Source organism: Miniopterus natalensis, chromosome 4 (assembly GCF_054644295.1).
Source record: "Miniopterus natalensis isolate mMinNat1 chromosome 4, mMinNat1.hap1, whole genome shotgun sequence".
Lineage (NCBI taxonomy): Eukaryota > Metazoa > Chordata > Mammalia > Chiroptera > Miniopteridae > Miniopterus > Miniopterus natalensis.
In genome coordinates this window covers 69,439,147-69,466,151 of record NC_142084.1, presented here as the reverse complement: position 1 = coordinate 69,466,151, position 27,005 = coordinate 69,439,147, and the positions used below count along the sequence as shown (strand labels likewise).

Here is a 27,005-nt window from a genome sequence, read left to right as displayed (position 1 = left end):
CACAGGGCCTTAGACACATGTCAGCAGGAAACAGAGTTGGACAAGGGGAAAGGAGTGGCAAACCCAGGGTAGACACAAGAAATGGGTTGGGGCAGGGTAGGGAGGAAGGCAGCAGACGGGGCCGCCGAGCACAGCTGTGCAGGTTGTGCATTGCACGAGCGGCCCCTGTCTTAGGAACCGCAGGTTTGTGTATTTAAAAGACAACTTCCCAGCTGCCAGCAGAAAAGGGTCTGGGTTACCATTTTCCAGCAGACTAAGTGCTCTGTGGAAAGGGTGCTTTTTTCAGATTGCACAAAGGCGGTTTATGGATCCATGGGGGCCCTGCACAGAGGCCAGGAAGGGAAGGGCTCTTCCCCCCCCCACACTTAGACAAGCAGAGACGAAGAGAAAGGGTGAGAGGACAACTACAGAGAGGAGGGACAGGTGCAGGGATCTTTGAGATGCTGTGGAGGCAGCCTCTTCCAGGCCTTGCCTGGGAAGGAGGGGTTCATGGAGGGAGGAGGGGGAATGAGGCTGTGGGGAGGCAGGTGTGTGAGGCAGAAGGGATGGCACCGACAGAGGGGAGGGAGGACTCTGCAGACACAGGGTGGGCCAAAGTGGATGGGACAATGGGATGATGGGGTAACCATTTTTTCAGGGGGACCTTAAAGGTCATCCCTGAACTTCTTGTGCATGAGTTGGAGGAAACAGAACATCTGTCCTTGGTGCCAAGGTAGATTCTGGGACAGGGTCCTACAGGGATGGCCTGGCCCAGCCGCCTGGCGGCAGGACCCTTGCTCTTTCAGCCAGCATGCACCCCGCCACCCCCCGGTCGGCCAAGGTGCCTGCCCGCCCCAGGCTCCCGCCAAGGCAGCGTGCATGGCCTGCTTCAGGGTGCCACGGTCCAGGGGTCCAGCTGCGGCCTGCCTGCCCATTCTGGAACAATGGAGAGGCATGTTGGGTTGTCTTGGGGGGTAGATGGGTGGCATAGAGACAGGAGCTAGGGAAACAACTCTGGGGGGAGGGGGAAGTAGGGAGGAGAGGCTGTGGGTACTCCTCAGGAGGTCTTGGATCCCCCAAGGCCCTAGGTCAGAGATCAGCTTCAGGTGTGCATGGGGGCGGAGGGGGAACTGCTGGACCTGGGAGTTCAAGATACAAAAGATGGGACCAGGGTCTCACCTTTTTGGGGGCCAAAGACCCCTGCCAAAAGGTACCTGTCCCGGCCTGGGAGTGGGGGGGTGTGCTCTGGGTGGGCAGAAAGGAGGCACAATGGTGATCCCCCCTGAAGTGTTTGTGTCCAATTTGGTTCCCAGGAGACCAAATGCGAGGGGACTGGGGGCTCCTCCCCTCCCCCCCAGCATGTCGGCCATAATGGAGTCTCAAAACACCAAGACACACTCATCAGAAAGGACGGACACAGTGTGCTCCTTAGAGTCAAGGAATGGTCATGATCCATTTACTCGAGGAGGAAAGGAAAGAAAAAAGAAAAAAAAAGGAAAGAAGAGGAACGCTGGAAAAAGAGACTTGGCTGGTTGTTCCTGGCCAGCACTGAAAAATCCCCAGTGCCCGGACGTCGGTGGTCAGCAAAGGTAATCTACCTTGTAAGCCACTCTGGCCGGACACTTCTTCCCCAGACCCAGGGGCGGAGACATGTGTCTCAGCATCTGATACATGTCCGGGTAAGGCATGCGGCCCCTGGCAGCACCGAAAACAAAAACGGGAATGGGACGGAGAACCAAAGGAAGGGGGGTGGAGGGAGGGGAAGAAAGGGAAGAAAAAACCAAAACCAAAACCACACGAGCCGAAAAAATATAGAGAAAGATGCAGAGAACGATAAAATAGGTATTTCAAATAAATGGAAAAGAGGAGGAAAAAAATGGAAGAAAAGGTAATTAAAAAAATATTATTTCACTGCTTACAAGCAGGGGGGGAGAGAGAGAAGGGAAAGGTCAGATTCTGTTTGGACTCTGAGCTAGGGTTCTGGTGGAGAATGGGGGGCTTCTCATTTTGGAGGCCTGGAGCCACACTTGGTTTCCATGTTGTTTTCAAAACTGGTTAAAATTCTCTGGTTTGGCTGAGGCTGGTCTCTGAGGGGGCCTAGACGGGAAGGAGGGGCTGAGGGGTGGTGGGAGAAGGGCTGGGGGCTTCGGAGGCAAAGGGCGGGGGGGAGAGAGTGGAAGTGATGGTGGGGGGAGGAAAACAAAGTTACGATCCCCCTGGATGTCTGGTTTGGGGTGCCGTTGAGACCCTGGGATGGGCAGCTTCAGCTAAGAGCAAGCAGAATGGCTGAAGGGAACAGAGAGATGTTCCATGCTTCATCAAGTCTACGTGACTGCATTCTGTTGGCTAAGAGAGTTTTCTAGTTTAATGCAAGATAGAGAGAGATGGCTCTGTTTTTTGGATATATATATATGAAATATATATATTGAAGAACCCCAAGCCACACTCATTCCATGGATGCTAGCAGGTTTTAGTGGAAATCAAACCTTGCAAGCAACCCTATGAGGACATTTCTTGCCTAAGCCGAGAGGGGGAGATATTACGCGCAATAAACTGTACATATCCTTATAATGAATCCGACCGCTGAAAGGAGAAGAGAGGGGATTAGTGGAGGCACAGGGGTCAAGCTGCCTTCACGCTGACTCCCTGTGCACACAGTGAGGTCATGATGCCAGGGACTGAGGACCCCCTGGGTTGAAGGAGTGGGGGAGGCTTGGGATCAGTGAAGGCCCCTGTGACGTTCCCAGACACTCACAGACCCCAGGGGGCAAGGGTTTTGGTTGGGGTGTGTCCGGAACTCTGGGCTGGGGGCACCTTCCCCGGGGCTCTGTCTGCATCTCCCTCTTCTACAATCTACATGGGCTACACTGGGATGAGGGGGCTCGTGGAATAGAGGACAGGGGGACAGCATCCAACTGCTGTGACCTAAAATCAAAACAGGAAGAGTTAGGAACCAGCTGAAAATCAAGTCCCAGACCCGCAGCTCACCCTAGCCTCTAGGTCTCATGGAGGACTTATCTGGGGCTGCAGGGATGGCAAGGATGGCTCCTCCCTCCCTTCCTTGTAAAGCCTCCCCTCCACCACTCAGGCCTTGAAGGGTGCCTGTTAATACTTTCTCAGGCCCCACGCTCAGCCTGAACTAGAATCTTCAGCCAGTGGCTAATGGACTCTGAGCATCAGCACAGTGCCTCTGAGTGTCCTGCAAGTGCCTGGTATTGAGCAGGTACTCAGTACACATTCACAGGTTGGAGCTGACCCTCTGAACCACTGCCGGTCAGCCAGGAAGAGGTGCTCTGGTGCTTATGGAAATGGGAGAGTTCACTTGCTTTCTGACTATAAAGATGCAAAGGCCACTGAGGTTCTGTGTCCTCTCCCTTGGCTTTGTGTGATGACCTGCTCCAGGGTCCTGGGATCCCAGCAGGAGCAGGATTCTGCCACTCTGATCTTGCAGCCAATCTCATGCGCAAAGGGAGCTAGGCAAGCTCCTTTCCCCACACTCCCAGGAGAACGGAGGCTGAGAGACCTCTGGCTTCCTCCCAGGGGCCTGGAAAACTTGTCCTCACAATCTGGAGGCCTCATAGAGAGGGACAGGAGAGACTCATAGGAGGCCAGCTCCTCATGGTTGACTCCCTGCCTCATCTCCCTGAAAGCATGGGGCTTGGGCAGGGATGGTACCCAAAGCATTTAACCTGGGGCGTGTGAAGGTGCCGATTCTCATTTCCTTCCTCTAGACTGATTCCCCTGAGATCCCTGCTAGCTCCCCAGGGACCCAACACCCCTGGGTCTGGAGCCTGACCTAGCCTGGGCTCCAGTGCCAGAGAAAGGTGAGCAGTGTGGCTGTAGGATTCGGGGTGACTCCTTACCATGCTGCAGGGTCGTACTCAGCCCAGACACGCACGTACTCATCCAGGTGGTGAGGACCCAGGATGGAGGAATCTCGAGTGAGGTACTCAAAGTTGTCCATGATGACAGCGACAAAGAGGTTCAGCATCTGTGGGAACCCCAGGGGCCAAGAGGGAGTGGGGGAGAGCAAGACCCATCCAAACACATTTACACAGAGGTCCAGAGGGAGAAAGGGAGGAGAGGAGATGGGGAAAGGGAGATTGACAGAGAAAGAGAGGGGGAAAGGGATAGGGAAGGAAGACACATGCTTACACAAGGAGCCCAGACAGAGAGATGGAGAAATGGAGATGTGGGAGAGAGACAGAGAAAGATGGAGATAGCGAGTTGGAGAGAGAGGGAGGAGAGGCTATGTGAAATGGTGGCCAAAACAAAGGGAACTGCCATGACCCTAAAACCTCCCATACTTGGCCTCCAACAAGGCCAAAGTGAAGGCTCCACGTGGGCAAGAACCTTGTTGTGTTCCCAGCCCCACCACAAAGTAAGCACTCAGCAAATACTACTTCTAGAATGGATGGATGGATGGATTAATTTTCCTGTCCTCATCTGCATCTGGCAGCTCCTTTTTGTGTGTTCTTCTGGCCCTTAACACATGGGGAGCTTGCATTGCTTTTGCCTCCAGGCCTTTGCAAAAGTTGTTCCTTTAGGGAACATCATTATTTTTCTCCCTTTGGGTAACAGCACCTGGGTAACCCCTTTACATTTAGATGCTGTGGTTGGGTGTGGCTGACCCCCATCTCATGGTTCCATAGGCTTGTGATTGGTTAGGGAAGGGCACATGACCCAAGGTGGCCAATGAGAGCCTTCTCTGGGATTTTTGCTGGCACTCTGGCAGCTATCTTGCCTCTACAAGGAGAGAGTATGAGAATAAAGCCAGTGTGGACAATAGCAAAGGGGATGGGGTCTGCTTGCCAGGATCTAGCTTCACCTGGACTTTTCAGTTACATAAGATAGTGAACTACATATTTTGCTTATGTCGGTTTATGTTACTTGCAACCAATTTGATGGCTATGTGGCCTAATTCCTGCTCACCAACCTTGTGGGCCAATCTTTGAAATCTCCCTTCTCTCAGTCTGAGTTTTCCCCATCAAAGCACATATCAGATTGTGCTGCTATTATGTGCTGACTTGCCTGCCCACCACCCCTGCAAACTGAGAGAACTGTGTTCTCTCCTCATACCCCAGTGCTTAGCATAAGGTCTGGCACACAGTTAGTATTAAACAAATGTTTAGATGTAAACATAATAGGTGATTAATAAGTGGCACTTAATTCCAGATGTCCCTAACTTTAGTGACTATTTTTAATTAATCATTTCATGATATTGATTGAGCACCTGCTGTGCCAGTCACTGTCCTAGGTACTGGTTACACAGCAGTGAACAAAACAAATTCCTGTCCTTGGGGGGCCGATGGTCAAGTGCTGTAGGTATTTTCTAGGGTTCCTGCCCCTCCCAGATAAGCTGCATTATAAGCTCTTGTCTCTATATGCACCCATAGCTGCTCGACAATGGTGGCATCCGACTAGTTCTGAGCTGGCCCGTTCAGACTCTCTCTTCTGGGAATCTGGAACTGGGCAATGGACCCTCCTGGGTCAGTGGCTGTGAGACTGAGGCTGTAGGTCTCCCAGTGTGAAGTTACTAGTCTAAAGAGGGTGTGTGTGTGTTGGGCTTTTGCTGACAGATGCCGGTGCTTGGGCCGAGATCTGCAAACCACATCTCCTATACTTCCTCTGTAGCTGGCTTCTTATGCCCTGCTAATGGAAGCCACCATCAGGAAGCCAGGCTTGGAAGGAGAGGAAAGGAGACTCCTCCTTCCTGTAAGAGTCTGTGTTGTGGGTTGAATTGTATCTTCCCCAAAAGACATGTTCAAATCCTAAACTCTGATACCTGTGAATGTGACTTTATTTGGAAAATGGGTCTTTGTGCATATCATCAAGTTAAGATGAAGTCATACTAAATTAGGGTGGGTCCTAAATCCAACTTCACTACTGTCCTCATAATAGGGAAACCTGGACACCAACACACAGGAAGAAGGCCATGAGATGAAGGCAGTGATTACAGGGATGCCGTCACAAGCCAAGGAATGCTTGGGGCAACCCGAAGTTGGAAGAGATCAGGAAGGATCCCCCTTAGAGGCTTTGGAGGGACCACAGCCCTGACAACACCTTGACTGGACTTCTAGCTTCCAGAACTGTGAGAGGATGCGTTCCTCTTGTGTTAAGCCAAGTACCACCTGCAGTTGTCCAGGGGCAGCAGAAAGCTAGGATGCCAGCATTCCCTTTGGGGTACCAGAGGTAGCTGGGTTGGTTGGTAACACCCTCTCTTCCTTTTAATACTCCATCCCTAGCATTCCTACAGTCAGTGATCCCTGGTGCTTTCCATGTTGTGTGTTTCCTCTTTCAACCCTGTGTAGCCAATCCCTGTATTCCATACCCTCTGCTTGAAACACCTAAAGAGTGTCTGTTCTGACTGTGCTGTGACTGCTCCAAGGAGAGCAGAGAACAAAAAGGGGTGCAGTGATGAGGCCCCACAGAGCATGAGAGAGAAAGACAAAGCAGACAGAGCGGGCAGCTGCTGTGGTTCCTGACCTATCATCTATCTATCTATCTATCTATCTATCTATCTATCTATCTATCTATCTATCTATCTATCTATCATCTATCTATCTATCTATCTATCTATCTATCTATCTATCTACCTATCTATCTATCTATCATCTATCTATCTCTCATCTCTCTATCTCTCTATCTCTCTATCTCTCTATCTCTCTATCTATCTATCTATCTATCTATCTATCTATCTATCTATCTATCTATCTATCATCTATATCTATCTATCATCTATCTATCTATCTATCTATCTATCTATCTATCTATCTATCTATCTATCTATCTATCTATCTATCTATCATCTATATCTATCTATCATCTATCTATCTATCTATCTATCTATCTATCTATCTATCTATCATCTATCTATCTATCTATCTATCATCTATCATCTATATCTATCTATCATCTATCTATCTATCTATCTATCTATCTATCATCTATCTATCATCTATCTATCTATCATCTATCTATCATCTATCTATCTATCTATCTATCTATCTATCTATCATCTATCTATCTATCTATCTATCTATCTATCTATCTATCTATCTATATCTATCTATCTATCATCTATATCTATCTATCTATCATCTATATCTATCTATCTATCTATCTATCTATCTATCTATCATCATCTATCTATCTATCTATCTATCTATCTATCTATCTATCTATCTATCTATCTATCTATCTATCTATCTATCTATCTATCTATCATCTATCTATATCTATCCATCTATCTATCATCTATATCTATCATCTATCTATCTATCTATCTATCTATCTATCTATCTATCTATCTATCATCTATCTATCTATCTATCATCTATCATCTTTTTTCATCTATCTATCCATCCATTTTTTTTTCTTTCCTGGTTCTTGGTTTCAATCTCTTGCAGTGTTTCTTATCCTTGGGTCCTATGAGATTCCTCCTTCCAGCAAACTTATCTTTTACTAGTGAAAACCCATTCAATCCCTTGCAAAGCCCCAAGCCCCCAGAGAATGTTTAAGTGGCTGACTTCTTCTTGCCTCCTGATGGTACACAGGAAGGCACCCGGCTCTCAGAGAGAAGGTGGAAGACTCCGACAGCTCAGTTAGATGGGTCCTGGGACCAGCTCTCAGCTCCACTAGGTTTTCCCTCAGGATATCCAGTGAGTATCAAATGGGGGAGATTCTGCCTCCCTCCCCCAGGGGACATTTGACAATGTCTGGAGACATTTTTGGTTGTCACAACTGGAAGGGTAGTGGGGCATGTGCCACTGGCATCTAGGGGGTCAAGCCCAGGGATGCTGTTAACCCGCAGCGCACAGAACGGCTCCCACCACCGAGAATGACCCAGCCCCAAACGTCAACAGCGCTGACGGGAGAAACCCTGGCTAACCGGATCCCAGGCTGGCTCAGGAAAGCCTCGGAGTCACATTCTAGAGAAACCCACACCTCTAAGAGGGAGCCAGTTCTGGGGAGCCCACCCCCACATGTCCACAGACTCACCAGAAACGAGCAGAGGAAGATGAAGGAAACGAAGTAAAAATAAGCAAACTCATTGCCACACTCGGGAGTCAGGATGCCAGAGTTTTTATCACAGGGTTTCCCACTGAGGCAGGAAAGCATGATGTTGTGCCAAGCCTCCCCGGTGGCACTCCTAAGGACAGAGAGGGGCATCAGGGACTTGGGCACCCAGCCCTGGACACCACTGCCTCCCAGGGAGGCAGAGCATCGAGGTGAAGCACGTGGGCTCTGGAGCTGGACCGGCATGGGTTTGAGTCCCAGGTAAGTTACCTGTTTTCTCTGGGAGCTCAGGGAGGGGACTCTCATTCTTGGCTGTGCAATGAAGCCCATGGGGATGGTTTAAATAGGGCCGATGCCAATGCCTCACTAGCACAGACTTGGATTCAGTTGATCTGGATGGGGTCTGAGCACATAGGTGTGTTTAAAAGACTTCCCTCCTTCCAGGTGATTGTCATCTTTTACTAGTTTCTCCCTAGGTAATTCTGCTCCAGGCACACTGCGCTCCTCTTGGTTCTCCACATGCCAGCCATGCTTCAGCCTCAGGGCCTTTGTACTTGCTGTACCCTCGCCTGCACTGCCTTTTCCCGGATATCCACATGGCTCCCTTCCTTGCCTATTTCTCTCATATATCACCCCTTTCGGGGAGGCATAGTCTACCAGCCCTCCATTCCTTTTTTGTTGTTAAGTGAGAAATTTTTTTTTATTGTGCCAAAATATACATAACATAAAATTGATCATTTTAAGCACTTTAAAGTGTATAACTCAATGTCATTAAGCATATTCACAATGCTGCATAACCATCACCTTTGAACCTTTTCATCTGCCCAAACTGAAAATTTGTGCCCGTTAAACAATAACTCCCCAGTCTCTTCTCTCCCAGCCTTGGCATCTCTACTCTGCTTTCTCTCTCTGAGTTTCCCCATTTTAGGTACTTCATATAAATAAAACCATACATTATTTGTTCTTTTGTACCTTCACTTCCCTCTTAATTTTAAATTTTATCTCCTGCTAGTATCCTCTATAATTTATTACTGATTGTCTCTCCCACAGGAAATATAAGCTTCCAGAGGGCAGAGGATGTTGTCTGTTTCTGCTTTGTTCCCAGTACCTACAGCAGTGCCTGGCACACAGTAGGCGCTCAATAAAGCTCCCATGAGTGAAAGAAGAACTCTAACATGCAGCCAGTATTAAGAATCAAGCCTCAGAGTCTATAGGCCTCAGTTTCCTCACCTGTCAGATGGGGCTGCAAGAATCCCCACCTCCCAGGGTGGTCAGGAGGAGTCAATGGCTTCAAACGCCTTTCACGTTCAAGTCCCAGGGCCTTCAGGGTGGCTGGGCCCCCCATGCCCATCCCAAGCCCCACGGGCACAGAAGACTGAGGGCACCCCCTCCCCCCCAGAAGAGAAGGAGAGGGACACGCCCCCACTGGCGACAGAGGCTGAAAGCACCGGCCTCTCACCGGAAGAGGAGCATCAGGGCCTGGAAGAAGGTGCGGAAGTTATTGTGCTCGGTGATCTGGAAGTCGTCCTCCTCACTGTCCTCGTCCTCCACGTCAATGCCAATGTTGCCAAACACCTGGGGGGGTGCAGGGTGATGAGCAGGCCGGCCGAGCCCCTCAATGGCTCCAGGGAAACCCCACGCAATGCCCATGTCTGCCTCTCTGAACGGGGCTCCCTGACCCAGCTCTGCCTAAGGGCGGTGGCCCTCCCTGGGCGGCTCTGAGGTCATCCGGGGCCAGCACTCACCTGCATCCCTATGATGGCATAGATGAAGAAAAGCATGGCAATCAGCAGACAGACGTAGGGCAGCGCCTGGCGGGAAGGAAGTCAGACAAGAGCCCTGCAGATAACATTCTCTGCGAGCGCGCCCACATGAGCACCGCCAACCTCCATTCTGGATGCAGCCAGAGCGGCGGGAGACGGGGCGCTGCGTTTCCTCTCACCCTGCGCAGGGGCAGAGGCTCACCTTGAATGACTGCACAAAGGTCCAGAGAAGAATTCGGATGGTGTAACCCTGACGGAGGAGTTTGATGAGCCGGGCTGCTCGGAAGAGGCGGAGGAAGCTCAGGTTGATGAAGTTATTCTGGGGAAATGGAGAAAGAGGGGTGAACATCCACCCACCCCCTGGGGCTTAGAGCCATCACCACTCACAGAGGACCCTACGTGAAGCCAACCAACAGGAAAAAGCAAGCCAGACCCCAAATAAGGAGGGAGAGGAGAGGAAGCACTATTAATGCAATGGTGCAGAGGAAAAAACTTGAAAAAGGAACAAAGTGGGGTGGGGTGGGGTGGGTGTGGGGGAAAGGGTGGGAAGGAGGAAAAGGCATCAACTCAAAAAGCATAAGCCCTCCCTGCCAGCCCCATCCGCAAAGGGGAAAAGGAAAGAAACAGGAAGAGAAAGGAATGGGGTGGGGGTGGGGTGGGGAAGAAATAACAAAAGAACAAGGAAAAGAAAATATATCCAAATCATCCAATCAGGAAAAAAATCGAGATGGTTTTTGTTTCTCCCAACAACCAAATGCACTGAGACGATAGGACACAAGCGGGTCAAGTTGCCGAATCCATCACACGAACGATGCACAAACACCAGGGCAGGGTGGGGGAGCCAGCGCACTCAGGCCTGGTGGACATGTGCGGGTTCCGAGGGCGTGTTCCGCTCTAGGCCAGAAATGCATCTGTCGTGGGACTCACTGGGCACCCTGCCCTGCCCTGCCGAGCGGCCCACCCGCTCCTGCCCGCCCTCACCTCACCCCACGGCCAAGAGGACTCGAGCCAATTGGAGAAGTGGAAGAGCATCTTTTCTTACCCCCTTGGCGAGCGGGCATGGGGAGGACGGGAGGGAGCTGGGGCTGTTCGGCTGCAGGGCGAGTCCTCGCTGCCCGCTGAGTCGGAGAAGATGCATTTGGGGCCCTTTTCCCCCCTCTCAGGGATGGCTTCTCAGCTTCTGGGGCTGGGTGGAGTAGCACGGGACCAGGCCTGCGGGAAGCAGGAAGTACGCAGCGCCCGTGGGTGGGTGAGCTGGCCATCAGCCCAGGCCCACCGAGGGGCCGGTGCTGGGGGCGGGGAGGTAGGCCGTCCCTGCCCCCAGGACCTCCCTGGGTGGCCCCTGCCTCTGCTCAAAGACCCCTGTCTAGTTACTGCCTTTACCTCCTCCCGCCCAAGCCAGAACCTGGGGCCAAACAGCAGGGGGATGGGGGAGGTGGGAGGCAGCCAGCCAGAGATGGTGGGTCCGGGCCCTGGTCATTATGTAACTGTCCTGGGACTCGCCATCTAGGGTCTCGGGGTACTGGTGGGGGACAAGACACTACAAGTCACAGATGGACCAAATCTGGTCATCTGGTCGACAAAGTTATTTTGTTGGGCCTGAGCAGCTTTTAACTTAAAAATAGTTGCCACTGTTTAAAAATCAGACTCCCCCACCCTCCCAAATCTGGCTTTCTGGCAACCCTGAACCTGCTTTCATCCTGGCAATAGTGAGTTGGGGCTCAGGTGCGGCTGCCCGCCTTGAAGTAGGCCATATGTCCTCTAGTTTGCCAAAGGCCCATGTTCTAGAAGCAGCAACTGCTTTCCTGGCTTATGGCCCCTTATTAGCCACCAGAGGCATTCTGAGTTCACAGAGATCTCTGCTGTTCAATCACCCAGTGGGCAGGAGGCAGGGAGGCCTTAACTGGATTCTGCTCTAGGGTACTTGGAGACCTCGACACAGGCGTGGAGCAAGATTTAAACTGGCCCAGCCCTCACTCCCAAATGGCACAGGGATGACCATACAGGTTGCCCTGACAGTCACAGCACCCCAAAAGTTTGGTCTCAAAAGTTTGGATGATGAATTATATGGGCATCTTACAAGGCGGGTTCCCCAGGGCTTCTCAGCTATCAGATCTGTACCCACTAGCTCTCGCCTGGGAGCCAAGGCAGTGATGGGGGCTCAAGGAACTTCTGAGGCTGGCGAGATGCCTCTGGATATGCTGGCAAAGTCTAGGGCACTCTCTGGGACAAATCAGCTGGCCCCCACATCTCTAGGATGGGAGAGGGGACTGGGAGATCCTACCCTGACCCCAGTGGGCCCAATTGCTGTGACAATGTCCCAAGCTCCTCGAATAAGCCCCCAAACCCAGCTGGGCTAAGAGACAGTCACATTCTGTGCCCCACTGACCTGACTCCCAGCCTTATCTAGCCACCCAGCTCCACCTGGGGATGAGGCTGATGGCCCAGGTGTCCCTAGCCTTCTCCCATCCATCCCCAGAGTACAAGCCATCCCTTCCTGGGGTGGGACATACACGTGGACTCGGCTCAGCATGCAGACGCAGGCAGGCCCTGGAAGCAGCCTCGGGGGCTCAGGGGGGAGCAGGGGAGCCTGCCACCATGCGGGAGAAGCAAGGGGGGCTCACAGGGAGATGCGTGCAGAGAGCATGCTGCCCTTCTTGGAACCAAGGGAGAAGGGAGACACACAGGGTAGTAGGGGTGGAGATGAGAGAGGTCCAGGTGATGGGGCAGGGGAAGGTGCTAGTCTGCCCTCATCCACCCCTACACCTCTTCCCACGTCTGCATCGAGTCCTTCAAGTGCTCACAGAACTTCCGGCAACTTCCCTTTTTCTAGCTTCCATCTTTCCGTCCACAGGCCACAAGGAGCAGCTGTCCTCTCCACCAGCCCTGCCCTGTGCATCCAGGTTCCAGGGTGCCTGGGTGGGGCACAGGCCCTGAAGGCTGGCGGTGCTCAGGTGTGTAAGCACTCAGGACATGGGAACCACCCACCCAAAGGCTCCAGAGAAATCCTGCCATTTGTAGGAAATCCTGCTACCTCCAGCCCAGAACTGGCCTTTGAGCTCCAGATCCCATAACCACCTGCTTACTTGACTTCTTCCAGGGTGTCCTTAAAGGCATCTCAAACACTCTTGCTTTTCCCCACCCTGGGCTTTCTTCTAACCTCCACCTCCCAGTTCAAGCCAGACTCATCCCTCCAGGTACCTCTCTTGCCCACAGCCCAGAGGTGACCCATCCCTGGGTCCTGGAGAGGTCCTGCTCAGATGGGTAGTCCTCTGCTGGCCTCCTCCACATCCCAGGGCTGACATTCCTGGTGCCCACTTCCAGCCCAGACCCTGACAGACCGCTCCCAGCCCTGCAGCCACAGTGATTTTTATCTAATCACACTTCTGATGGCGCCTCCCCTGTTCCAAATCCTCCCGGGCTCCCACACAAGGCCCCCAGGGGCCTGCCCCCTTCTGCCCTCTTTACTTCCTATGGGTCAGCCTTCCTCTGCTCTTTGCTCCAACCACACCCCCTCACTTGCAGACCCTGACCCCTGCATGCTGTCCTGCCACTGGACCTTTGCATGTGCTGTCCTGGGCGTCGTATGCCCTTCCCCCTCTCCCCACCTTGTTAACACTGCTCATCCTGAAGCTTGCAGCACAGTTATAATTTCAAGTGGGTTTGAGGGGTGATTTGACCAATGCCTGCCTCCCCCACCTAACTGTAGGTGAGGGGGGCAGTGGTGGTGTCCTCTTTTGCCCACCCCTCCACCTGTGGCATGGAACTGGGATTCATTAAATGTTTGGTAAATGGGCGCACGTGGAGCGCTAGCCAGGGAGGAATCCTGGTGCAAATCCTGGGGGTCCTTCAAAGGGCTCAGGGCTGGGTGGGGAAGAGGCAGGTGAGATTTAGCAGAGTGAGAGGTGTGCAAGTGTGTAAGGAGCTGAATAAGTGAGGGGAGAGATGGAGACTGCGTGTGCTGGGGTGGGGGGTATGGGCAGCAGGGTGGATGGATATAAGAGAGGAGAGGGATACGCATGTGTGTCTACGTAGAGGGGAGAGAAGAGAGAGGAGGGTCAGAGGCAGAAAGAGGAGAGGGCATGTGTGTGCAGTGACTGTGTGTGTGGGGGGCACACGTGCATGTGCAGATCAGGGCTTCAGAAGAGGGCCCTGGCTGGCCGGCCCTTCTGGCAGCAGCCAGATCCCAGCCTTAGCTGTTCTGAGTCCCCCTCGCCTGAGTCTTTGACCGCATGCTGCCCACCTCTCAGACCTCCTCCATCAGACTTGGAGATTTGTCTCTGGTGATGAAGCCCAAAGAGCTTGAGGGCTTAGAATGGGGTGAGGGATGGGAAGAGCTTTCCCAGGGCTCAGGCTCCAAGGAGCTGAACAGGGAACTGGAGTGATTTGAGGGTAGCTGAGGATTCCGAGGGTCAGATGTGTGTAAGCAATGGGCTGGGAGACCTGGCCAGCCGACTTGTCCTGGCAAACCCGTTCTTTTCTCTGCAAAAGATGCAAACCAAGCCAAAGAGAAAACCCCAATTCAGAACCCAATGAAAACAATGAGAAGGGAGGGGCTCTGTAGGAATGAAGAGGGAGGGGGCTGGGGGGTTGGAGAGAGGGACAGACAGACGGGGGTGGGGGTGGGGGTGGGGGTGGTGTGCCAGGCATTCCAAGTCAGAAAGCCCAGGGCATGACGTGCAATGCTGCTGCGAGAAGATGCGTTCACAGTTAATGTAAGGCATTTAGACTTCAGAAAGAAGTAAGACCAACCGGATTCTAGATGCAGATGTTGAAGATGGAGGGGGAGCGGGCGGGCGGGGACAGTTGGGGAGGCGTGTTCAGCGTTTTTTAGGTTGATTTGTAACCAGTGCCAAAAAACCAATGGGTTTCGGTTCCCGGGCGGGGAGTGGGGGTGGTGGTGGTGGGTTGGGAGATAGTCATTGGTGTATGAACACACAGACCACGTCATGGATGAACAAATGAATTTCATAGTGCATTTTGATTGGATGAGTTTTTCAGACGGCGTTGTGCCAATATACAGTTTAAAGAGCAGGCATGAAAAGAGACAAGACAAGAAACACAGTCATTATCCATCGCACGCAGGGCAAACCCACGTCACCCCGGCCACTTGCGGGCAGCAGTTGAGGCCCAGTGGGTCTCATGCCCTCTCCCCCCAAAACCCTGGGGACCTGCCCTCCCGAGGGTCTGGTTCCTCCTGCCTCAGGCCTAGTGGGCTTACCTGGGAGGCAGAAGGGATGACTGTGGGCTCCTTGCCCGGCAGGGCAGGCCTTCCCCCACTCCAGGTTGGGTTTATCATTCTTAAAAGGGTCCAAACACCCGCCCTCTATCTTTCCCTCTGAATGATTCTAACTCAGAGCTGGGGGGCTGGCTAACAAACTAAAACTCCAAGTACATTCACGGTAATAATAGCAATAACCATAGCCACTATTTGTGAACTATTTATTTTCTGGTAGGTTCTGTGTCAAGCACTTCACACAGATGGCTCTGACTTGTTAGAAGTTGCTATTTTTCTCCTTAGAATGTCAGCCCTTTGGGGCAACTTTCTTGTATATTTTGACTTGCTCACTGCTCTGTCTCCAGCACCTATAACAGTGCCTGGCACACAGCAGGTGCTCAATGCATGCTTACTGATTGCATGAATGAATGGGAGGCTTGCAAGATCTGCTGGGGTTAGTTATGAAGATTATCCCTTTATACAGGTCAAGAAGTAATACCATTGCTCAAAGTCAAACAGCTCGTAGGGAGGGCTGTTGGCTACTGCAATAGTCCTGATGTCCTTGAATTGGATCCCATGCTGCCCACCCTCCTGCCTCCCCTGCCTTGCAGCCAGGAGAATGAGCTGTTGGGGTCCAGCCCTATGGATCTCTTACTGGCAAGTGGAGGTTATAACTAACTTTCTCCACCTGCCTTACTGGGGTGGTGGGCCACTCCTTCCAACCTCTTGACCTAGAGGGTCATTGGTTCAAGGCTGTCTAGAGCTCAGCTGGATGGTAAGATGCCAGCTGGAGCTAAGACCTCTTAGAAACTTAGGACAAAGGTGAGGTCTAGGCTCTGGCTCTCTGACAGGGGACAGTGGCCAGGTGGGGGCACCCCAATAGGGACAGACCCCAGGTGGGCATGACCTCTCTAAAGGAAAGTATCAGGGGTGAGATGAGGGGAAGGAGGGACTTCTGGATCACTGGAGCTGAAGGCAAAGAAGTGTAGCCAGGATACCACTTGGGTGAGGGTGTTGGGAGATGAACCAAGGAATGGCCTTCTTCTGTGTAGTTCCCCAGCCCTGCCAGTCTTCCAGGATAGAGAATGGGTCAATTGATTTCTTTCTGCTGAGGGATCATATGGGGATAGCCCAGGAAACACAAATGCGTTCTCAGGAGTCAGCAGCCTTGGCTGTGTAAACTTAGGCAGGTGCCTCACTTCCCTGAGCACTGTGCCTCAGTTTCCTCATCTGTGAAATGGTACAATACCCTCTTTCTTGGGCAGCACCCCACCCAGATCTATTCTCTGCTCTTCTCTGCCTATTCTGAGCATCCCCCTGGATCCCGGGCCTCTGGCTCCCTTTTGGCTGGGCTTGGCCAATGGGAGGTGCAGGCAGGAGTCAGGGCACAAGGAGAGAAAGGCTGGGGAATTTCTACCCACAGGCTTGCTTCCTGCATTGGTCCCTAGTCTCTGTTAGGGCTCTGTTCCTCCATGTGTACCATCAGGTGGCCCATCCCCAATCCAGTTCAGGTTCCCTCCCCACTTCAGCACCTGGGCAGGTAACAGCTCCTGACAGTGGCTGGGTTTTGGATGCCTCCCTACCTCTCCAAGGGAAGGCTTTGCTTTCTGATTCCTTCAGTTCAACCCTCTGAGGGAATTCTCTTATATGCCAAGTCCTACACCTATACTATGAGCTAATCCATGTAAAATGCTTGGCACAGTGCCTGGCAGACAGCAAATGCCCCATTCTTGTCAGCCATCATTATTTTTATTGCTATTATTATGAGGTGAATGTCACACTGGCTCTTGGCTCTGACACATGCTGCCTTTTTGCTCCTGCTTTGAGGATTTCCTACTCTCCCCTGAACCTCTTGAAGGCCCTCAAACCTGGTCTCACTGGCAAACAGCCAAAGAGGGGGTCTTGACTAGGAGTTCTGGGGCCCCGAGTCTTCTAGACAAGGCAGAAGGACAATGTGGGGCCATCCCAAAGAGGTCCAGAGACCCCCACATGGGAACCCTGGGGTCTGGAGATAGAGAGGGTGGATGTCCTGTGATCCTCCCAAGGCTCTGGGAGTGGTGTCCCTTTGCTGGCTCAAGGGTCACTGCTCCCTCCTGCCCATGAACCAGAGTTGTTAGTTCAGGCAGAATGGACTTGAAGCTGATTCCCTCTGGGCGCCCAACACTGTGTGGGGTTTGGGGTGGGGCTCAGCCTTGGATCCTTTAAGAGTCTCAGTTCTCTCAATACACTCATCCCCATGGTTTATTCATAAGTCAGCAAGGCAGAGGAGTTGGTGCTGCAATGCTGGTCCCATGGCCGTGGCTTTGGGAACCCCTATTTTCTTGAGCTGCCCTCCTGGGGGGGCACCCTTGCCTTTGGGGGCTCTGCTTCTCTGTTCAGGGCCAAGTGCTAGGAAGAGCCAGCTGTGGCTGTTGGGACCTGCTGCTTTGGGATGACCTCTTCCCTGCCCCCCCCCCCCCCGCCAGGAGTTTCCCAGAAAGAAGCTGGCAGGAAACTTACCCCAAACTCAGTGACGAGGATGTCAGTGATGCTGCCCAGAACAGTCACAAAGTCGAAGATGTTCCAGGCATCGCGGAAATAATTCTAGAATGGGGACCCACAAGACAGAGATGCCATCTCAGGGCTCCATGCCCAGTCCCCCATGACCAGCTGGGGCACAGGTGCCGATTGGCCCATGTGCCTGGGACAGTCTTGGTCATTTAAGTAGCAAAGTGAGTGGGTTCCTCTGGGTCACTCTTCCACAGAACCACAGGCCTGCCACTGGCTCGCCTGGCCCCAGAGGGGGCCTCTAGGTCCCTCTTCAGCTTTGCTGGGGAGAAGACCCTTGGAAGCAAGGATTATCACCCATTTAAACAAGACAAGTTCAGAGAGTGAAGTCGTTCACCCCCCTGGTAGGCGAGCAGCACGGAAGTCAGGATTTGACCCCAGGCTGGGACCTCGAGTCCAGACGCTATGTTGAGGACCCTATTGAATTAGGACTGTGTTTACAGCATACTCCCCAAAAGGGTTGACCACTGGGTTCACATCCCAGCTCTGCTACTGTCCAGCTGTGTGGCTATGGGCTAGTGACTTAACCTCTCTGGGCCTCCACTTCCTAATCTGGAGAAAGGGAATAGTAACAAGGGTGGAGAGGCCTTCTGGGCTCCCTAGTGGTTAGACGGGGCCATGTGTCCAGTTCCAGCAGATGGGCTATGAGCAGAGTCCACGTGAGTCACTTCCTGGCCAGTGTGAGACTGTCAGAACTCTCTTAACCTTGGCAACCTGGGACATTCTAGATGGGGGATGCTTCAAGAGTCTGGGTCCCTGAGTAACTATAGGCAAAGAGCCCCCCTGCTGAATGTCAACAAAGCAATTGAGATGTGGGGGTTGTTTGTTACTGTAGCTGACTTAATAGGTTCTGATTGGTATATCCCTGGGCTGGGTACTGGCTCAACTGGGACACACAGGTACAGCTAATTGTCGTTAAAATACTGAAATATTTCACAGGATTTGAGCCCACCCTTGCTTGGGTCTAAGGGTCTGGCTTAGATGGCCCTCCCCTCAAGGCTTGGTGGGACTCATACCAAACACAGGCCTTCCCAGCATCCTCACAAAGCAGAGGCCGGGGTGTTCTAAGTGCTCAGCTACCCCCCTGAGTATCTGACTCTGCAGCAGCCCCTCTGCCTCACGGAGATGGGCCCAGACTTTGGAGCTTCCCAGTATCAAATTCTTTCAGCAAGGTTGAGTTAAATGTCCTGAGCTGGACTCTGTGGGTCTTGGTGCCCTCTTCTGGAAGATAGGGTATAAGAGCAATAAGATTATGGAGTCTCAGCGGGATTTGGTATACAGTAGGTGCTCAATAGGTGACGTTGTTGTTTTACCTAAAAGCAATTGAGGTTCTGCTGGCACTTTTAGTATTTTAGCAGGTGCTGCTGGGGCCCTGCTCATATCCCTTCATATTTTGACTGCGCACCTTTGTTACTCTGCTCAGGGGCTTTCCCAGGCTGCATATTTGCTGGGGAATGAACAGCTCCCCTGGGAGCAGCCTTTAATTATGGCTGATGGGCACTGGAGGGTAACACCCCAACTCCCTCCCCTGTGAATTGAATGATGCTGATGTGCTCTGCTGCCACCTGGAGATCCCCAGCAGAACTTCAACCTGTACTGGATACCTTTGGGACCCCCATCTCCCCTACCATGTATTTCCTGGGGTCACCTCTCAGATAAGTTTTCACTCAATCCTTGTCTCAGGTTCTGCTTCTGGGGGAGCCCAAAGGAAGGCAACTTCCTCGGCGTGTAGTGACAGGCCTCAAGCCCCTGGACTACAAGGCTCCCCTCTATGGCCTAAATTTCACATGGGGAACTTGGGGTTTCATCTAAAATGGAAGCGGGAGGCTTTTTGTAGGCCCCTGTGGGATTGTCAAAGGCTGGGGAGTTGGAGCCCTAGCCTATGGCAGAAAATCACTTCATCACCAGGAGACTGATTAGGAATGAAAATTGTCTGACAGCTGCATTGGGCAGGGCCCATGGTACTCTCATTTTGCAGATGTGGACACAGGAGCAAAGAGGCCAAGTGCCCTGCTTGTGGCCACACAGCTAGAAAGGGGCTGAGGCAGGATTCGCACCCAGGTATGGGCACATCAGAGCTCAAGCTCTTCCCCATACACATTCTATGACTTGTCCTGGTGGCATTCCCAGGACAGGAATGCTGCCACTGTCCTGGCTTCAGGGTGCTTCCCCTGTCTGGCTGGTATGCAGTGCAGGGCCTGACAGCCTGAGTAGTACCCTGGACTCCCCTGGGGGAATTTATTAAAAATAGATTCAGGCCCTGGCAGGGTGGCTCAGTTAGTTGGAGCGTTGTCCCGTGCACCAAAAGGTGGCAGGCACATACCCAGGTTCTGGGTTCGATCCCCAGTTGGGGTGTGTGTGGGAGGCAACTGATTGATGTTCCTCTCTCACATCGCTCTCCCGCCCCTGTTCCTTTCTCTAAAAAAATCAATAAAAATCAATAAAATCTTTAAAAAAATACAGATTCAGGGACCCCCACCAGACCAAGTGGATTAGAATCTTGGGGTGGGTCTGGGGCATGATTCAATTTTATTTATTTATTTATTTATTTATTTATTTATTTATTTATTTATTTTAAAAAAATATATCTTTATTAATTTCAGGGAGAGGAAAGGTGAGGGAGAGAGAGAGACAGAAACATCAATGATGAGAGAGTCATTGATTGGGCCCGCAACCCGGGCATGTGCCCTGACCGGGAATCGAACCCCGATCGCCTGGATCCTAGGTTGACGCTCAACCAACTGAGCCACGCCCGCTGGGCATGATTCAATTTTAAAAAAATCTCCCCAAGCTCGGCTGGTGTGGCTCAGTTGGTGGAACGTCATCCCATGCACCAAGATGTTGCCAGTTTGATTCCAGGTCAGGGCACGTGCCTGAGTTCTGGGCTAGATCCCCAGTAGGGGGCGTGCAGGAGGCAGCCGACTGATGTTTCTCTCCCTGCATCTATGTTTCTCTCTCAAATAAATAAAAACATATTTAAAAAAAAATCTCCCCAAGTACTTCTGACAGGTAGCAGAGCTGGGAGTCACTGCATTCGAGAGAGGTGGGGCAGTGAGCTTTATTGTAACCCTTCCTAGCATTTATTGAGTGCTCACTGCCAGGCTTCACTGTCCCCAGACACACATTATTTGCATTTAGGGTTTGCAAGAGCTCTTCTGAGAGAGAGGCAGAGGGCGGGCCCTTCTTGTGACGGAGGAGAGAGAGCTGAGGTGACGGAGCCTGGATACTATTTGAATCAAGATCTCTCTGGTGCTAACGCTGACGCCCTTTACCACTTTGGGAAGCCAAGGTGAGAGCCAGGCTCCATCCCCCCTGAGACGCAGGCTGGCACCACATGCTGCAGATCATTCTCGCAGAGAAACAGGCTAATGGGGTGGTCAAGAGAGAAGACACCCTGTTTCAAGTCTCAGCTTGGTCACTCACTGGGGACCTTCTTGAAGTCACCCCAAGTTACAACCCATTCAGCTCAGGCCTTCTTCACCTCAGGCCTTCTTCATCTGGGAAGACCTTCTGAGAGTAAGTTTTATAAATGCATAAAATAAAATACTCAGAATTGCAAGAACACTCATTATATTGAAATACAATGATCAAAAATATTTTTAAATGGTGATCTAATGATGAATGCACTTCAATACACTAAATATGTTTTAATGGGAGGTTTGGTAACCACCAGCAATCTAAAGCAATGAGGAGCACAAATTGAACTCTGAAGTCCCTGCAACCTCTGTAATGCACAAGGCAGGCATCTGATTTTATCAGTGACACAGGTTGTATTGTTAATACTGCAGGGGTCTGTTGTCTGCCTGCAAGATGGAAGGAAATGCTAAAGTCCAGTTAGCAGCTGGCAAAAGATAAAGATGTAATTTTTTCACATGTAATTTCACAGATCCTCCTTCACCCATCCACAGATCCCTTCAGGGCTCAGTGGGCCTCAGGCTAAGACCATTTGCATTACTGGGAGGTGAGATCAAGTGAGTGGGTTCTAAACTGCATTTGAAAAAAACAAGGAAATGGAATCGAGTAGAATTGACAACTTCAGAGTTCAGGGCATGTGATAAGGGTTGGCACTAATTTCATGAAAATTTCATTTTGGTTGTCGATATGCACGCCTGTGTGCCGGGCTCCATTGTAAAATGTATTTCTTACTGTGGACTGCAGTTGGAACAGTTTGAACGCCATGGACTTGGACTGTCTGGATATCAGTTTGCTTGTTTCTAAAGCCCCTGGATGACAGTTATTCCCACCCCTTGGGTCATTTTGAGGAATGAACGCCTTGCACATAACAAGTCAGCATGTGCCAGGTATTGTCGCTGCTACCTGGCAAGCACAAGAACGTCTAAGTAGAGTCTGTGGGCATTGGAGGGATGCTCAAGCCACCACGGGGGTTGGGGGGCTTGGGCCAGGTGAGTAGACCACCACCCAGCCCCCAGTGCCCCTCCCTGCTTCCCCCTAACCCCCAACTCTAGCCCCAAGGCTGTACTTACCAGAATCCCAAAAGCCATGACTTTCAGCAGACATTCCAGAGAGAAGAGGGAGGTGAAGACGATGTTGAACACCCTCAGAGCGTTTTCATAAGCAAGCGAGGCCCCATAGAACTAGAGTAGGAAGAGGGAAGGGTGTCGGGGTCACACTTGGGGTCCCTATTGATGCCCTGTGGAGTCAACTCCAGGCAAGCTCTTCACATCAAAACAAAATCTCCTTTCTTGGATCCTGTCTTAGACCCTGGGTCAGCCTGGCTGGGTGGGACTTGCGAGGATGTCTAAAGCATGCTCCCTACAGGATTTCCTTTGTTTCCTCAGATCTCTCTTTTCATTCCTACCTGCATGCTCCCATGAGACCACTCCCAGACCAAGGTTTACAACATTTCCAACCCCAAAGAGTTTTCTTGTATCCCTCCCCAGTTGGTCACCTGCCCGAGGTAACTGCTCTTCTGACTCCTTATAAAATATTCTTGACTGAACTATTTAATCAGACTTGAATCTATAACCTTTAGACCTAACTCCCAGTTTAGGAAATATCGCAGATGGAGGAAGATGATATAGTACCCCGAGGGAACCCATGCACCCAGGGCTGGAACCATTTCACTCGGTTTATCTGGTTTCCTCAAAAAGTCAAGAGCGTGGAAAAAAAAAGAAGGTATGGATGGGGAGGTTGGAGATTTACAAGACAAAAACTGGAGGCCCAATGTAGCCATTTAGATCTTGGCTCAAAAAACAACTCACTGTAAAAGACATTTTAGGGACAATTCAATATAGATCTTAGGGAATTATCACTCATCTTGTCAAAAATAAGAATGTGTAAGAAAATGCTCTTCTTTTTAAGAAATGCATACTGAAGAACTTAAGGGCAAAAGAGTGTGGTGTTTACAATTTAAAATACTTAAAAAACATAGATGAAGTGTCCATAATAGGTAAATCCATAGAGACAGAAAGCAGACTGTGGTTGCAAGGGCTAGGGGAGAGGAAATGGGGAGTGACTGCCAATGGGGGCTGGTTTTCTTTTGTGGGATGGAACTGCTTTGAAATTGATGGAGGTGGTGGCTGAACAATATGGTGAATATACTAAATGTCACTCAATTGTACACTTTGAAATGGTGAATATTATGTTATGTGAATTTCACCTCAATAAAAATAATGAGAGCCCAGCTGGCGTGGCTTAGCGGTTGAGCATTGACCTACGATGTGGGAGATCGAGGTTCAATTCCAGGTGCAGGCACATGGCCGGGTTGGGGCTCGATCCCCAGCAGGGGGTGTGCAGGAGGCAGCCGATCAATGACTCTCTCTCATCATTCATTTTTCTATTTCTCCCTCTCCCTTCCTCTCTCTGAAATCAATAAGATATATTTTAAAAAATGAGAAAAAAATAGATGAAGTTAAAAGTAAAGTGTTTTAGATGGGTAACTGTGGGTAATGGAGACTGGGTGTCCATGAGGACCTGGACACTCAAAGTGTGGTCCAGGGATGCTGTTGGGAAATGCAGAGTCCCAGGCCCATCTCAGACCTGCCGAACCAGCATAGCTATTAACAAGACCCAGATGATCCGTGCACACATTAGTTTGAGAAATGCTGTGCTCTACGTATCCGTTCTCATCCATTTGTTTGAAACTGTTCATCATCATAACAATGAAAAAATAAAAGAACCTGCTTATGGAGAAGGGTTTTTGAATGAAAACAGGCACTACTTTTTCACCAGTTCAAAAATTTGCAGCTCAGTTTATTGAGTGTTTTTGAAGCATCCAGAAATGTGTTAATGTCTTTGCCTGAACTTTCCATTCAATCCTCCTCTCCAACTGGGGGAGGACGGTGTTATTATTAACACCCCCATTTTATTTATAGGAAAACCGAAGCCCTGAGAAGTCATGGGTCACTGTGCAAGGTTAAACAATGAATTAAAGGGCAGCGCTGGACTCAAATCCAGGCCTTTGGTCTTCAAAGCACAAATGGAAAGAGGCTGTGTGGCCCTGAGGGTGGCAAGGTCCTTACCTGTCCCTCCTTCCTCATGTCATTTATCAAATATTTAGCAAGGGCCTTTTGTTCCCTCCAGTCAGACCCTCATGGAACCCTAGCAATTTAGGGGTGACCAGGACTTGTCTGGCCCCTTGGAACTCACAGGCTGGTGGGGAGACTGTCGGGCAACCTACACTGATATCAGGGCATATGAGAACACTGTAGGATGCTTGCAAAGATGGGCACCTGGTGCAGTGTTGGGAGTTCAGGGAAGGCTTCCTGGAGGAAGGGCTGTGCAGGTCGCGCTAGAAGGAGCAGGCCAGACAGAGTGGTCGGAAGTGTGTGTCAGGCACAGGCTGGGTGGTAACAGTGTGGTCTCACAGCAGATGGTTCCATTTTGCTAGAGGAGGGCAGGTATGGGGTGCAGGGATGTGGTGGGGTGTAGCAGGGCCAGGGGCTCACCTTCATCATGAGCACGATGGTGTTGAGGGCGATCATGGCCATGATGGTGTACTCAAAAGGCGGAGACACCACAAACTGCCACATGCGGTACTGGAAGCTCTGCTTGTTCTGGGGCATGTGTCGGGTCAGAGGTTTGGCGCTGATGGCGAAGTCGATGCAGGCCCTCTGTGGGAGACAGGCCAGTGGCGTGAGGGCCAGAGGCGAAGAGCGCCAGACACTGAACACCCTCTGGCTAACTTGGCACGGCTCTCCGCCACATCCTGCCCCCAGCTAGGATTCCTGGACTCCACATACGCTTGCCATGATGGCTCTGTTCTCCCAACAGCCATGGCTCCTTGAGAAGTCACCGTCTGCCAGAACTGGCACTGACATGTCCCCGATTATCTCATGGAATCCCCTTAGCAAACATGGGAAGTAGGTACTATTAATAGCTCCACTTTGCAGATGAGAAAATAGACGCTCAGAGAGGTTAAGCCACTTGCTTGAGGTGGAACAGCTATAAACTGGGCCAAACCTGAATTTAAACTAAAGTTTCACTTTGAAGCCTAACCATTCTTTCCTACTGAATACTTTGCTTCTCTTCCTCTTGGAGGGAGAGATAGAGGGAGGAATCATGGTTATGATGTCTTAGGTGCCAACAGAGTAGAGGAAGGATACATTCTAGATCCTCCATCTAGCTTGGATGATGCTAGACAAAGGACCATGTCTATACACTCTGTTGTACTGGATTTTCATTCATAAATATTCGCCACACCTCCCTGAGGGACGTTATACTTCCCAGCCCCACTGACATCCCATGTGGATGTGTGACTCACTCAGGCTAATGAAATGTGAGCAGAGGTGACTTGTGTTACTTCTGGGCACAAGCCTCAAGAGTTGGGTGATGGTTTGCCATATATATTCTCTTTTTTATCTGAAGCATATTGGAAGGAATGAGGATAATGACGACATAGAGCAGAGCCACTGGGACATGCAAGGTAAGCAAGAAATCACCCCCTTTATGGATAGCTGGCAGTGAGACCTGGGGGATGCTTGTTACTGAAGCATAACCTAGTCTAAACTGTCTGATGCATACATCTTCTATTTGATATATTTTCCTCTGGAAACCACAGACTGGTTCTGCTTGTAGAATGCTGCTGTTCCCTCCCCACATGCCCCCAGAAGCTGGTTCCTGTGTGTATGTATGTGGGGAGGTGGGGGAGGGGAGTGTCTATTTTTAAATGGGGGATGCAACTGATAAGTGGCACCTCATTTTTCTCCAGGCTGTATTCCTCCATCATCTTGTCGCCCTGCTCCTGGAAGGTGATGATGATCAAGGCCACAAAGATATTGACGAAGAAGAAGGGGAACACAACAAAGTAGACGACATAGAAGATGGACATCTCCATGCGGTACCCGGGGCTGGGACCCTGGTTCTCGAAGGTGGCATCCACAGAGTGCTTGAGAACCCTTTGAGGACCGAGGTGGGGAGGTGGGGCAAGTGGGACAAGGGGACAGGAACAGAGAGAAATATTAAGAGAAAATGGACAAGAAATAAAAGTAATCTGTTTTCTGACTCCAGTTACCGTGGTTACTTTATGAAGCCGAAGGCTTCTCACCTCCTTTGTCTGTGGGGAGTGTTAACAACGTCAGCTACTTTTACCACCATGTATTGGGAGCCTGTTATGTGCCAGAAAAGAAGTTCAATGGTTTATTTATTTTCCCAGCAACCCTCTTAGGGAGGTTCTTACTGGCTCCATTTTCCACACAAGGAAACCAATTGTCAGCAATTTAAAGTGACTCACCGAAAATGATTTGCTCAGGCGTGGCCAAGTTGGGATTTGAAACCAGGAGTGAGTAGGGGTCATGGAGGCAGGGGGTGTGTGTGTGCACGGAGGGGTGTGTGTGTGTGTGTGTGTGTGTGTGTGTGCGCGCGCACACATGTGTTTAAGTTCAGGTGGTGAGGAGCTGCAGAGGAGCAATGGGGATGCACGTGTGTGTGCACAGCTGCTCTGTGCGGTTGCAGAGGTTGTGCACTGCTCAAGGGCTCTGTGCCCAGGGGTGACATTCATACCATAGACATGATAGATTTGTGTATTTGTGTAGACAACTTATTGGCAGGTGGCCATAAAGTGCCTTATTTGAGTAAAATCATTAAGTATATCACAAACGGTTTTCTGACAGATGGAATGAAGTCTGTTGAGGAAGGAGTGTCTTTAAATATTTCACCCAAAGGTACCTTCTGGGCTCCACTGGCCCCAAGTGTGTGGGCACTGAGGGTGTGCGTGGGTGAGTAGAGATGTGCGGGTTGGCATGACTGCTGAGAGAGGAGGTGGTGAGGATGCCGAGGGCACATACTGGAATCTACCCAGCTTTCAACCTGGTGCTTCTCAGATCGCCAGGAGAAGCTGGACTAAGGCACAGACTGTGAGGCGCTTGCTTTGGGCACAAATTAAGGGGGGTTCCAACATCCTCAATAATCAAGATAAATAGTATTTTAGTGCAGTATTTTGGTAAATCAAAATGAATGTCCCAAACCCCGTGATGAACATCATCAAAATTTCAAATAAAGACAGGGTCCGACCCTGCACT

General features: G+C 50.9%; 1 protein-coding gene across 1 annotated transcript in view; it reads right to left on the bottom strand.

Moving 5' to 3' along the window:
* CACNA1A (calcium voltage-gated channel subunit alpha1 A) overlaps positions 1 to 27,005 on the bottom strand; it is a 163,898-nt gene that overhangs the window by 13,180 nt on the left and 123,713 nt on the right. Inside the window, exons 27-37 of the mRNA XM_087816760.1 lie at positions 25,682 to 25,883; positions 24,435 to 24,599; positions 22,011 to 22,121; positions 17,479 to 17,562; positions 14,514 to 14,519; positions 9,964 to 10,080; positions 9,744 to 9,809; positions 9,458 to 9,573; positions 7,981 to 8,131; positions 3,843 to 3,970; positions 1,578 to 1,674 (exon numbers count right to left, since the gene is read on the bottom strand). Coding sequence (XP_087672886.1) covers positions 1,578 to 1,674; positions 3,843 to 3,970; positions 7,981 to 8,131; positions 9,458 to 9,573; positions 9,744 to 9,809; positions 9,964 to 10,080; positions 14,514 to 14,519; positions 17,479 to 17,562; positions 22,011 to 22,121; positions 24,435 to 24,599; positions 25,682 to 25,883 — 1,243 coding nt within the window. The remainder of the gene's footprint in view (positions 1 to 1,577; positions 1,675 to 3,842; positions 3,971 to 7,980; positions 8,132 to 9,457; positions 9,574 to 9,743; positions 9,810 to 9,963; positions 10,081 to 14,513; positions 14,520 to 17,478; positions 17,563 to 22,010; positions 22,122 to 24,434; positions 24,600 to 25,681; positions 25,884 to 27,005) is intronic.